At 40.6% G+C, this 13591-nt stretch overlaps 1 protein-coding gene across 2 annotated transcripts in view; it reads left to right on the forward strand.

The window, feature by feature from the left end:
• NECTIN3 (nectin cell adhesion molecule 3) overlaps positions 1-11282 on the forward strand; it is a 122105-nt gene extending 110823 nt beyond the window's left edge. The window contains exon 9 of one of the 2 annotated variants that reach the window (XM_059837533.1): positions 5649-5858. In XM_059837533.1, coding sequence (XP_059693516.1) covers positions 5649-5843 — 195 coding nt within the window. In that variant the 3' untranslated portion in view covers positions 5844-5858. Of the gene's footprint in view, positions 1-5648; positions 5859-10889 lie in introns of those variants that run through there. The other variant, XM_059837548.1, reaches the window with a different exon arrangement.
• The last annotated feature ends 2309 nt before the right edge of the window (positions 11283-13591 follow it).

Here is a 13591-nt window from a genome sequence, read left to right on the forward strand (position 1 = left end):
AAAAAGAAGGAAGAGAAAGAGTTCACACATGCAAAAGAGATTGCTGACTTCTGGGGAAAATTGTTCTCTTTCTTTTCTTGATTTTGGATGTTTTAAATGAGGAAAGCAACATATCAGACTAGAAAGAGAGGTAAAACAGTCAATGTTACCTTGGTATCTGATGATCAAAGTATGTCCCCCTCTACCATGTCCTGAGAATGGCAGCACTTGTTCCTGAGGAACTGCTCTTAGCTCAGGCGATGTCTCCTCACTCCCTGTGCTGCCACATAGATCAGGAGACGCCTGCCTGCCTCGGGAGAGCAGGATATTTAGCTTTTCCCAATAGAAACAGGGCAGCTTGACCAGTTATCCTCTGCCAATGAAAAGAAGTAGGAAGATAAGTGTCAGAGAATGATTATTCCCTGGGTAGTGACACGGCTGACATGTATTTTCTTGAGAAGATCCAGTGAGCTACAGCTATTAAGTAGGAGGAATTTATTAAATTCGTGGCCAGCTTTCCTACTCACCTTCCTTTCATCATTTGAAAAGTCTGTGATTTTTTTCTGACTACTATACTTTAAACACAGAACAGAATAGAAGCTAAGAGGAAAATGGTTTTGTTCTTTACATTCAGTTACCACTTTACTGCGGGCATTTTAACACTCAAAATGTTAAAAAGCTGGCTTTGGCTGACATTTCTATCATGTTGGAGTGCCTGTATGCCACTCATGTTTCTAACGAGGCACAAAGTATAGAGAACATAAATGACAGAAAACAGGCTGCAGGTTTTTTAATGACCAAAATAATACATATTTTAAAGTTCTAGCCTAAGGTTAAAGCAAAACAAAGCAGGCAGTCTCTTTCTTCTGCAGTTTACTTGAAAACTAGGACCAAATTTCAGTCTCCCCGGGTGACAGAAAACAGCAGAGTCCCCAGTACAAAAGCAGAGACCCATACACCATCCAGCCCTGTAGTCTATTTTCCAAGAATCCAGCAACACCTTTCCCTGTAGAAGTAAAGCAGACGAGGGCAGGACAGTCAGAGAACCAATGAGACAAAAGAAAATGGAGATAAAATTAAAATCTTCCTATACTGTGAAGACATTAGGTGAGGGTGTTCAGGACCTGCTGTGAGAGACCTGAATCAGGACATGCATAACAGTTTCCCCTGCCTCACCAGGCAAAGGGTTGCACTGACTTTGCCTCAGAAATGATGAACAGCATCAGCTCGTCTGTGTTCTTAATATGAATCACACCTTTTTTATAAAATTTTGCCAGAACTATGGGGCAATTTACTGAGATGAGAATTATTTTTCATCACCTGTAAATTGCACTTTTGTGAGGAGCCATACTGAGGAAAAGGAAGGTGAGATGTGGGTGGTGTGAGCTGGTGCATCAAGGCTGCATAGCTGACTAATGAGATTTCTGAAAAGGAGAGCTGTAGGAAGAAAAAAAGAAGAACCAAGTTCAATTCCTGGTCATTTGAACAGACTGCTGATATTGGAGGCTGTCATTGGGAAATCCTGGTTTTCAGACCCAAATGGACAGTGGACATTGACATGAAAATGCCAGTGTGAGTCAGTCTCTGAATTATATTTTTAGGTGTAAACAGTCTTTTACCTGGGTCTTGGCAAAGGGTTAAGACAGGGTTTTAGCAAGGTCATGGTTACTGCTTTCCTTACAAGGCATGTTCAGGACCCATAATTCCAGCTGCAGTTTTCACAAGCAGTATGCATTGAAGCTGTTGTGTAAGTACACATTAATACATGTATATGTGCTGAAGCCCCCTGAGAACCATTAAATTCATTTGGAGAGATGAATGGCAATCAAAAGAACTTGTTCATATTCCACCTGAAGAGTTGCACCTGGGGAGGAAATAAAAACAACCAAAAATAAACACTATCTAAAGCTCCAGATTTCTCATTCCTTACTTCCATGTCCTTTGTATTTTACCAGAAGGTGTTATTGGAAATCTTCAGTGGCAAAGGGTGCCTGCAGTATCAAGATATTTTTGTTCTTTCTAGTGCATGGCAGAGTTGCTGTATGATGATGGAGCAGGAGCAGTCCAAAGGCTTTTTGTATTGTGTGGACACATGGTGTCAGCACATTAATCTGTTCCTTGGGCTTGAACTTCCATTAAGTCAACTCATGCTATCATACTAATAATGTAATGTGAAAAACACCAATCACTTGTTTTTTAAAATTTTAAAGATTTAATAGTAATAAAATATTTATAAAAACAATAGTACAATTAGAGTAATAATAATTTAGACAATTTGAATTAAGACAATATGAGACAATAAAAACAAAGAGTTATGGACGTCCGGGTACCTTTTTCTGGGCAGCACAAGCCCGAAAAAGGACCCTTGTTAACAAAGGATTAACCCTTAAAAACAACAGCCTGTTGCATATTCATACACTTCATGCATGATGCATAAATTCCATTCAAACACAGGATTCGGCCTGGTCATCGTCAACTTCTTCCTCCTAATCCTAACAGCGCCTTCGAGGCGGGAAGAAGTTCGTTTCTTCTGATAATGGAGCAATAAATTCTTTTTCTCGGAAAGATTTAGGTGTCCTGTGGCTGCTATCTCGCTGCAAGTCCTTTCTTTAAAAAAAGTACCCTACATAGCACAGTTTCTATTTTAACAATTTTTATAACCTAAAACTATATTTAACACACTACTGAAGAGAATTAATACAGCATTACTTTCTAACACAACACATATAATATTCATTTTAATATTTGCGAAAAGCCAATCATAAAATACGCATTTTTCACATGTAACAAAATTGAATTTGGAGAAGGTGAAACTGATAAGAGATTTGCTGCTGCTGGGGGTGTAAATCAGACCTTTTCTGCAGCAAAGTTGCAAACATTATCTGAATGCGAGTACACAGAGACAGTGAACTTCTTTTCTTGGTTTTAGCTCTGATCTGATAGAGAGGAGTACCTGTTTGTTTCTGTACTTAAGAGATTGTCTGCAAACTAGCAACAAAAGGAACTATCCAAGATGCTTTTGATAACTTCCAGGCAGACAGCACAATGAGCATAGCAGCTATAGATGTATGCCCTGATATCAAGCAGTGAGTGTTTTTTGAGACAGTGAGGTGGATTTTGTTCATATTTAAGCAGTGTCTTGGACTATCATTTCTGAGACATGTTCATGTCTATCTTTGATCCGAAATGTGTTAATCTAATGAATGGGTAGAGAAAATGAGTTACTATGGGAACAACATCTTTCTCTAACTTACTGGCCCAGCTGGTTGCTCTGGCAATCGAAGCACACTGTGAAATGGAGCGAGGCCACTAGAGACAAACGTGCATTTCAATCTTAAAGGGAGTATTCAGCTTGGGCTTGGGGTGTGAAGGATAACAGCAGACCTCTGGGAGCTCCATCGTGTGCTTAAAGCAAAGAGAGAGGAAGGGGAGTGTAGGATCTGACTCTGATAAGGAAACAGCTGTTGGGAAGGAAACAAAGGCTCTTCTGGGTTTCTTGGGGTGTAACTGATAAATTATAAGGACAGCTGTTAAAGCTTAAAGCTATTAAATCTGTTCTGGTGGTCATTAGCAAGGTATTTCACAAAAAACAGTTCTGTGGCCTGCTTTTGCTTTCTATTTCTTTCTGCAGGCTCACAGAAGAAGCCCTAAGTATGAAAAGCTTGGGCATGTTCTTAGCAGTGGTACCTACAGTGGTGGCTTGTGACCTCTGTGGAGGAGTTGTTGGCTGGGAAGAAGCACCCTGTATTGGTATTGAATGTCCTCTGTTTGAACCTTCCTAAAAACTTAATACACAGGGAGAGGGAAAAGCTGAATTTCTTATTACTGCTCATTGAGGGGAGAACTTTTCTCTGAGTGGGAAAGTCTTAATCTTCTCTTATTTGATTCCTATCTTTGGCCTATTGCCTGAATAAGGCAAAGGGAAAAACCTGTGGGCATCCTGCCTCCCTTTAGCTCACTGCCTCTCAGCAGCATGTGAGCATTTGGTGAGTGCTCACCCCAACTTCAATACCTACAGGTGAACAGGAAATAGTTCCTCTGGGCAGTTTCTTTGATACCCACATTCCTCACTGTGTAATGTGTGTCCTGTTTTTTGCCTACTTTCTCAGGAAAAGCACTGTACATTTTATGTGGTTAAATCAAGATCTAAGCATTTTGATCTGCTTTTTTTTTAATGAAAAGTAAGTGAAGAACAATTAATGAAACATTCTGGATCAATATCAATTACAAAATACAATACTAAACATGTAAACATTATCAAATTACTATGACTTACTGGATTTCTAACTGGGGTTTGGCCACCACTCTCCTGTACCAACGTTTCTCTCCACAGTCACAAATGTATGTACCTTCTTATTTTTTCAAGTTGATTCCTGCCCTCAAGGTCGCTTAGCAGTCCCTTGCTTGCTGTGTAACCAGGCTGGCAATCAACCTAAGGTGGATTAATCATTGATAATTTCCTCCTAGCACTGTGAGCTTTTGAATGATGCCTTCTCAGACAGCTGCAAGTCTTACACTGCCCCAAGTTATGACAGTATTGCTCTCCTCCTGGCTACTGTTGTCCAGGAATCACTGTGGGTCTGTGTGGATCCCTCACACCTGCCCTCAGACTGGTCCCTGCCCTATTTGTGTCATTGGAGCTGTGCTGCTCTGTCTGTGCCCCTGGTGCTTGGATTCTTCTGATTACTGTGTTGTTATTGTGTTCCTACAATTAGAAATTCTTCTTCCTGGTACTGTTTCTGAAGTGTAATGTTCTGCTCATTGCTTGACTCATTTATTTGTTAACTTTGTGTGTATGCATCTCTATTGGAAACCTCAGGGACTTGCCTAACTTTGAGCTCACCTGCCCAAGAGCACCTAGCTGGGGAGGGCTAGGCTGCTTTTCCATGTGTACATGGCAAGGGAAGGGTCTCACTGTCTTTAGTGTCACAGGCACATCCTCTGGCCAAGGTAGGGTCACACTATGCAAGGATTTGAACACAAGGAGGATGCCTTTTTCCTGGTTTGAGAATAAAAACACTGATGAAAACAAAAGCACCCTGTTGTAAGCACCCTGAGCTCAGTGTTGCAACACCTGCATTCCCAGTCTGCAGAAGTGCAACTGCAGCATCACCCTGCCAGCCTTTGGCAACTGTGCCTCTCCACCTCTGGCATGTTCCCAAGCTCCACTCTGAAGAGCTTTCTATGATGCAAAGAGGTCAATAATACAAATAATTAATATAAAGTGGCTGTCAATAGATACTAGGTCTGAAAACGTAGCACGTGTAAGCCCATATTACTTAATTGCATCCCATTCTGAAATTTGAACATTAAGCAAACTAGGAGGGATGGTATTGCGATAATGACCAATAATTACTTTTTCCTGGGAGATGTTGAGAAGCAGAGCAGCTTTGACACAGCTAAGTCCTAACTGAGTTGATTTATCTTGCCCTTCTTCTGAAATTGAATTTTTGAATATTTGGTAATTAATGGTGCAATGTTTACTTTACAGAAAGTTGAGGTGTTCAGTCGTAATATTAAAAATTCCTTTAATGTATTTATTTAAAATACAAAAAAAGAAGCATTACACAGGAAAGCAGCAAATGAGAAATTAAGTTTTTATCTCAACACACAGACTGTTTTTTCATGTGATCTGATCCATGTTCTTTCTATTTATATTTCATATTTAGTCCTTGCATCTGGTGCATTTAGCCCAATCCAATTCCCTGCTCTCAGAAGCATTTTATGAAGGTGGAGGAACAGGGATCTCATCCTGGCACATACAGACGTTGAAGAGGGTGAGAGCAAACAAGACAGGTCACACCAACACCACCACCATGTTAAAAAGAGCCCATGTAAAGATCTTTCCTATACAGACATATTGATGTCTATATTGATTTGTGGGGTGGGAGCTGTTGGATTTTTTCTGTGATATTTCTAAAGCAGATAATCGGATAGTGTCAACTTTTCTACGTTGCAAAACTTTTTTTGCCAAATGGGAGTGTAGTGTAGTATATGATGTAGATAATTCATGCTTTGGAGATTGTATAAAAATTATAAAGATCCAACCATGCATCTGACCCCCATGGCCAGAAGCAGGGCTTTTCATTTCCAAAAGATTTCCCGGACTCGCCCAGATAAAATCATGGCCATTAACGAGTGAATGAGTCTTTCCTGGTTGATCAGCGACCATTTCCCAAGAATGTCCAGAACATTCACAGAACAACACCTGGGAGAGATTACATCGTAAAGCAGGTGTCTCGGCTACAGCTGAAAGGAAGACCATTTCGAGGAGCCCAGACAGCCATCCAAACCTATGGACTGACTTTTGTACAGGACTGCATCTGTATAGTTCCTGTTATACATATGTAGGAACTTACAGAAATCTTAGGTCATTTCTGCTTCAGGCAGAATAAACTGTATATAAGCTGGCTACCTGGAGCAGTTGGTGTGACACTCTGGGGAGACACTGACACTACATCAGCTCGACCTAAGTTCTCCCAGCGTCAAAGTCCAGGGTTGACACTGTCTTGGCTGCGGCGATTTTATAATATTCTATTTTTTGGTTGTCAATCTAATAAATTTATACAATATTTTTTATAAATTTGGCTGCAGAATTGATCATTTATAACAGTAGTATATGATAGAGATAATTCATGCTATGTAAATGTATAAAAATTATACGATCCAGCTATGCCTCTGACCCCCATGGCCAGAAGCAGAGCCTTCTTTCTATCCAAAGAGTTCCCAGACTGTTCAGATAAAATCATGGCTATTAACGAAAGAATGAGTCCTTCTCGGGCAATGAATAGCCATTTCCCAGGAATGTCTGAAACACTCACAGGCCATACCTGGAAGAGATTACATCAAAGACTGGCTTACATTCTGGCTACAAGTGAAAGAAGACTATTTCAAGAAGCTCAGACAGCCATCCAAACCTATGGACTAACTTTTGTATGAGTCTGAATCTGTATGGTCCCCGTTATACATATGAAGGGACATACAGAAATCTTAGGTCATTTCTGCTTCAGGCAGAATAAACAGTATATAAACTGGCTGCCTGAAGCAGTCGGGGTGAACAGCTGGGGAGACGCCGACACCATGTCCGTCCGAACCAGGTTCACCCAGCGTCAAAGTCCAGGATTGACGCTGTCTTGGCTGTGGCCGTTTTATAATATTGTATCTGGTTGTCAATGTAATAAATTTATAAATTTTTTTTTATAAATTTGGCTGCCGATTTGATCATTTTCAACTGGAGAGAAAGAGCTATAGGAATAAAATCAGAGGCTTTATATAAAGGCCTTAATTTTTCATATAAATATAATTTCACTAGAATGAGAAGGAGGGGATACATGGGGGAACAGAGTAACATTTTTACCTTCAGAATAATACAGATCTTTACTCAGGTGTAGAAACATTTCAATACAAGGTTTTTTTCTTTGCATGCTGAATATGACACAAGTCCAGGCTCCTGCCCACACCAGTCCCTGTGTCTCTTTCCTGCCCCTTCCCTGCTGGCAGGTCTAGGTCCGAGTGAGAGTGCAGTGAAGAGAATTCCTTTCCCAGGGCGGTTCTGCGGGCAGGGAGCTGTCACGGCAGTGAGGCTGCAGGGAACTGGGGTGACTGAGGGCAGGGAGAATCTAGAACACATCTCCAAGTGTTTAAGTGTCAAGGAGCCTGCCTGTTAGGTGCCACTCAGCTGAAATTACTCTGCTGCTATGAAAATAAGTAAAGTTCTCCAAACCAAGATCTTGACTTTGGTCATGCTGGGTATTCCTCCAGCCAAGCAGCAGAACTTGTTGAGCACAACAATTTTTCAGAAATTGCTCTGTGGATTCCCTTTGGGTGCTGAGAAACAGAGCAGTTGTCCTTCAGTCTCTGGTGGAGTAGCCAGTGTTATCAAAATGTGGTGAATTACAATAATTCCTACAATTACTCATGACAGATTTATCACTTGATTGTAGGAATTCAGTTTAAATAGATTTTTTTTTTTCCATCTCTCTTGCTTCCTAATTGATTATTTTTTTGAATGCTGAATGTTTGAGTTTCTCTCATAAAGTCATTATAGCTGTGTGCTTTTTAATCATTCTGCTGTATAATTACTGTTGCTGCCACTGTCTTCTGGTTTACACTGCTTCTTTATTAGCAACTTTTATTGCCAGAAGCTTTAAACATTTACTAATCTGTTAAGATGGTAATTTGTTGTTTTGTTTTTTTTTTGTGGGTTGCTTTTTTTTAGTTTGGTTCTTTTTTTGGGGGGGGGGTTTTTTTTTTTTTTTTGGAAGATGTTTTCAGTGATATCTTCAAGCACCTGGCCTGCCCAGATGCTTTAATGTTCACTGACCTCTGTCTGGTTGGCCTCATGTTATTTTTAATTGCCCTTCTTCTGGATAACCAAAATTACCCATTCATCAGAGAGAGAATGTAAGTCACATGCAACTGCATCAGGGAGTAGGAAATAGACTATCCAGTAATGTGGCTGATGGCCAGAGATGATGCATAGGCTGTCTGTTGGCACCAGCAAAAGATAATTATTGGAGCCTGATATAGCATTCATAGTAAATGCAGGCTGTAATGGTTTCCATACTGTGGAAGGATTATGCCCCAATTTATTTTCTTTAATGCTTTTTGGGGTTTCCATTGAGGGTCTCTGCAGGAATACAGCCAGCCTCCTCCCTGAGCTCCCAGAGGCTTTTCCTATGTGATGTATACCAGCTCTGGAGTACCTTGCCTTTCTCAGAAGCCAGGAAGTGCCAAACAGTTCATGGCTGGTATTTTACGTCTGTAAGAAGTCCTCGGACTGCAGTTCTGGCCGACCTGACCAGACGTCGCGGGGCTGTGGCTCCCTGAGGAGCCTGTGGAGCCATGTTCCGTGGCAGCTGTGCGTCCATCAGCCTTCAGTATCACTGAGGGGCAGCACTGCTGAGTGATGGCATTTTGCAACAGTGGCAGCAGGGTCCTCTGGGGTCACAGCCATAAGCTCCAGCACTACCCAGTTCACATGCAGTGCGCAGCCAGGACACCCTGTGTCCCATTGGAACAAGGCACCATTGGTTCTGCTGCAGCAGCTGCTCTTTACCCAAAATATCCACTGGAGCCCACAGCCTGGCCCCGACACGTGCCCCTGGGCCTCATCACAGGCATGGAACCTCAGAGGTAGGGCAGCAGTCTCCAAGGAAACTTCTCTTGTGTCCATGAGGTGCTCAGAGATGGGACAGCAGCAGGAAGGGCTGGAAGAAGTGAGCAGCTCAGTATAGATCACTGAAAGTGGGGACATGGTGGCCTGTTGGTAAATAAAGGACTGTGGTGATGGGGAAAGAGTTCCATTCTCCCCATCCTCATGGATAGGACAAAATGAAGTGGGTTCCTCTGGGCTGAAAGTAAGAATTAAATTCCCGGTGAGGAAAGAGGCTGAAGCTTGAGAGCAGAGCGCCTGGGGACCTGGTGGCATTTCAGATGCTGGTGGTTTCAAAGGAGTGCCTGAAACATGAGCCTGTGGAGTTTGACATGTGTATGATGGACTCTTCCCTTCCAGTAGGATAGGTCAGGCTGGCTCTTAATTCTCTTTCCCCTCTGCTCTCTGTCTGTGGAAGTGCAAGCCAGAGGGAACAGAAATGCTGGGATTTGCAGATACATGTCCCCTAAAGATCAAAACAAAAAGACAGAGTAAAGGTTTTGACACACAGAGAAAAGAGTACAATTCAAAGACATCAATCATTTATGACTGAAAATTATGGGGTTCGGCTGTTTGTCTCTGCTCCCACACACGCTTAGGATGGTTCTTGCACGCTGGGCTTCAAAAGATGAGTCTGGACGCTAGGTTTTTTCGGTCTTCAGAATTGTTTATTATTTCTTATCTAAAAAGTCCTTTCTCTGCCCGAAGGATCTGACCAGCACGGCAACCAAAGGCACTCTGCCCACCCCCAAGGCGGTCGCATCTTTTATAACAAAGACTTCGTATATCATATTTACCTTTTGTCCCCAATACCTATCACCCTCGTCACTAAGTACACCCTCACCTTAGACCAATCCCCAAATGCCAACACCTCTGCAGAAGATGGAAGACAGGAAGAAGAAAGAAGAGCCTGGTGGCATGCCCTGATTCCTCCATCTTGTCTCTACAACCCCCCTGTACCAAAACCCCAAAAGTTGTGACTCACCCTATAATGACATCTTCCCTTCACCATTTACACCCGAGTGATTCTCACAGGTTCCATTTCCTCATACATCAGTGGCACATCCCTAGATGGATCAAAATCAAGCCACCAAGTGCTTTTGGCAACATTCCAAGACTCCTGAGCCCCCTAAGGGTTCTCTCGGTAGCTCTGGACATCAGGAGTGATGTGCTGAGCTCCCACAGAAATAAGGAAGAGTCAATGATTGCTTGTGGAAAACAAGATTTTTACCTATATTTTAAATGACATCCTACAGATTTCTATTTCCTTTGCTTTATAGTTGTTTGTTGGGGAAATCATCACTTAACTTTTTTTCCTAGCATTCCTTCAACCATTTTGGAATAAGCTATTTCATTAATGGCAATGACTGCCTGCATTTCTTTTAGCACCTTGTCTGTGCCTTATTTTATCTTGTCAGAGAAAACTAGGAGATAGATAGCAATTTTTAGGGTTGCTCTTGTCTATATGATTATCCAGACAGAATTTTGACAGCTTCAGTACAATAGTGTCCTCTCAGGAAGTCTTTGTACTAAAACATACTCTGAAGTGCTAATTTCTTAACCTTCTAGGTTCATTATTTGGACAGATAAAAATTGAGTTTAAAATGACCTAACAGGTCATCTTGCCAAGGTATAATCCAGTTAAAATTTTCTCAAATTGAATTAAGTAGGCTGTATACCTTGTATTGATTAAAAAAATCTTCTTAATGTAGTCATATTATAAAACTCTTGACTTTTTTTTTTTCTGTTTTGACAGAGCTGTTTTCCACAGAAACTTCAGCATTTTGTTTTGTAAAACTGTCACCATCTTGATGGCTTCTCAGTTGTATAAGACTTTGACCTCTGGACCAAGCCTGGGTTTGGAGAAAACACAACGGCAAAATTATCTACTCCTTTGCCACTTGTGAATAAGTTTCTCATATTACATTGACATGAAGAAGCTGAAGGCTGCTTTAGATTATCTTCTGAAGGACTGATGTTGTGGCCTTAATTAAAATGCATCCTTTGCAATTTCAAAACAGAAATTTTCCTAAGTTCTTCTTTCAAATGTTCTTTTTGCCCTGATAATTATAATTTTTAGTTCAGTTCTTTTTTAACCTGGAACAAAACCAAAGAAATAAATAGTTGAATACATGAGGAGACAACTTCAGCTATGACTCATGTTTCTGGAAGGTGGGCAAAAGTCAGACAAGTTGAATTCAAGAGATGCTCTGTGGTGTTGGATAAAGAGGAGGATCCCAACTTCATCACTGCTTATCCATTCCCATCTATAGCTTTCCTCTGCAAAATCTTTGTTTTGTGGATTTGGAACTAAAGCGATAGCGTCCTGTCCCTGGGCTGTTCAGTGACCTCTTATGGGAGAACAGGAAAAGGTCTGATGCCTCAGCATTGATTAATTGTCAAAATATGTGGCAAAAGAGAAACAAAAGGAAAGGGTAGTCTGGATGTCTCTACAGGGAGAGGGTTTTAAGTCTTCCTGTGGACCTTAAAATGAAATTTGAATGTCCACAAGCATGGTGAGTATTTGAACTTTGACCTCCTCCAGTTGCTTTGCTTTTAAAGAAGGTAATTTCAATAGTGATACTGGCTTTCTGATGGTTTTTGGCTCATCTACAAAAACTGCTCTTCTCAGTGGTTGAGGAGGAAGGGAGTAGGTTATTTGGGGGGTGGGGTGGGGCTATTAAAAAACATTAAATTTTATTTTGGTTTATATCTTAAGTGTTGAAAATGCCATACAAAAAAGCTTTTCTGGTATGCAGATATGGGTCTTTTAAACATAACAATGATTTGGTTTAAAAAAAAAAAAATCAGTTGTCCTTTCTTTAGAAAAAGATATCTTGTAGCAAACCTGAAGTTGACAGTATTTGTCCAATTCACTGTAATTACTAGAAATGCTTCATCTGTTCAAAAGCTTTCATGACACCCTCAGGGACTGTTAGGCTTTAATATAATCTAGTTTTATATCTATTTTTTTTCTCAGATGATTTCCCCTTTTTTTTTCAACTTGTCTAGGTTTTGTTATTATAGTGTTAATTTTTTCACTTCAAAAGGTAGCAGCAAAGCAGTAGTGTTTCAAACCTTTTATCTAAATTCCTAGGGTCCAGTTCTTATGCAGAGCTAAGCTATTTCTTGCTCAAATAATGTTGCAGGCTTGCTAGTTAACAAGCTCATTCAATCTATAGTTCCTCTTTGACAGACTAAATAAATGATGTTGTGCTATGTGATAATCTCTGAGTTTTCCCACCACCTGGCAGAAGGCTCATACCAAAGTGGTAGTGCAGAAATGAAGGAATTGACAGGCCCAGACAAATGAACAATTAAGTTGGTATACTGAAGTCTGTGGCAAGGCAATGGAATAAGGTAGAATACGTGCCTGGAATATCAAAATCTTACATACTAGTTTAAAGTGTCCCAGGAGAACTGCTGGACAGATATTGCATGAAAAGTGGATATTCATGTTTCAACAGATTAGGTGGCTTATCAGCAGCCTAGAACTTGGAAATACGGGGAAATGAGGCCAGAACACTTTGGAAAAAAGAACCTGTGTATATATATTTCTAAAGCAATAATCTGCTTATTTTCAGCAAATACGCTTTGAAGCAACATCTGGTCAAAGAAGAGGCCTGAGGTGTTGCAAGGAACGAAATGGAGTTTTCAGCAGCAGGTCCCTTGCTCCGAGGTTACAGTCTGGTCGGTGGTACCAACAATTACACAAGTCACAGATTTCAAATGTCACTATTATCCAGCCACACCTGCAGTGGCAAAGTGACAATGAGAAGTGTTTATTTTCAAGGTATCACTTGCTTCTGTCTTACATCCATACTGTAAAATATTTGATTCTATTGGTTCTTATTTAAGTAATTTCCCACTTCAGAAGAAGAAAACGTTTTATCAACAAAGTGCAACTGCCTTGCACCTTTAGCTGGGACAGAAGATATGCATCAGCAAATGCCTGAGCAGATGTAAAAGCATTGCTAAATAAATGGGCCCTTATGAGGATCTGATTTCAGTTTTGGGATAAGTAAATGTGCTTGCTTTGGCATTACTTTTTTTTTCTTCTGGATGTATTTTTTCCCATAACTGCCAATAAACTGCAAATATGATGATAGAAAAGAAACTTCATTGTGAGTCATAAATAGGATTATTGACTAAATAGCAGTTGTAGGATCTACGCTGCCAGTGTGTAAGCCAGATAGCATATCTTGACTGTACAATTTTATTTCTATTTTCATAGAAGCAGCAGTTTAAAAAAATCATTATCGCATGCATCTAAGCTAATCATGTTTGATTTGGATGTTACAGGGATGCAATAAACAGGAAGCCCTAGGGTGCCATTTTACTAAGACAGTTTTCAGAGAGGAACCACAGTTTCTGCAGCAAAGCACCACTGATTTACATGGATTTTCTTGTCACATGTTTTGGCAAAATGTATCAGCTTGTGCTTCTTAGCATCAACAA

The sequence above is a fragment of the Haemorhous mexicanus genome, chromosome 2, assembly GCF_027477595.1.
Source record: "Haemorhous mexicanus isolate bHaeMex1 chromosome 2, bHaeMex1.pri, whole genome shotgun sequence".
Taxonomy (NCBI): Eukaryota; Metazoa; Chordata; class Aves; order Passeriformes; family Fringillidae; genus Haemorhous; species Haemorhous mexicanus.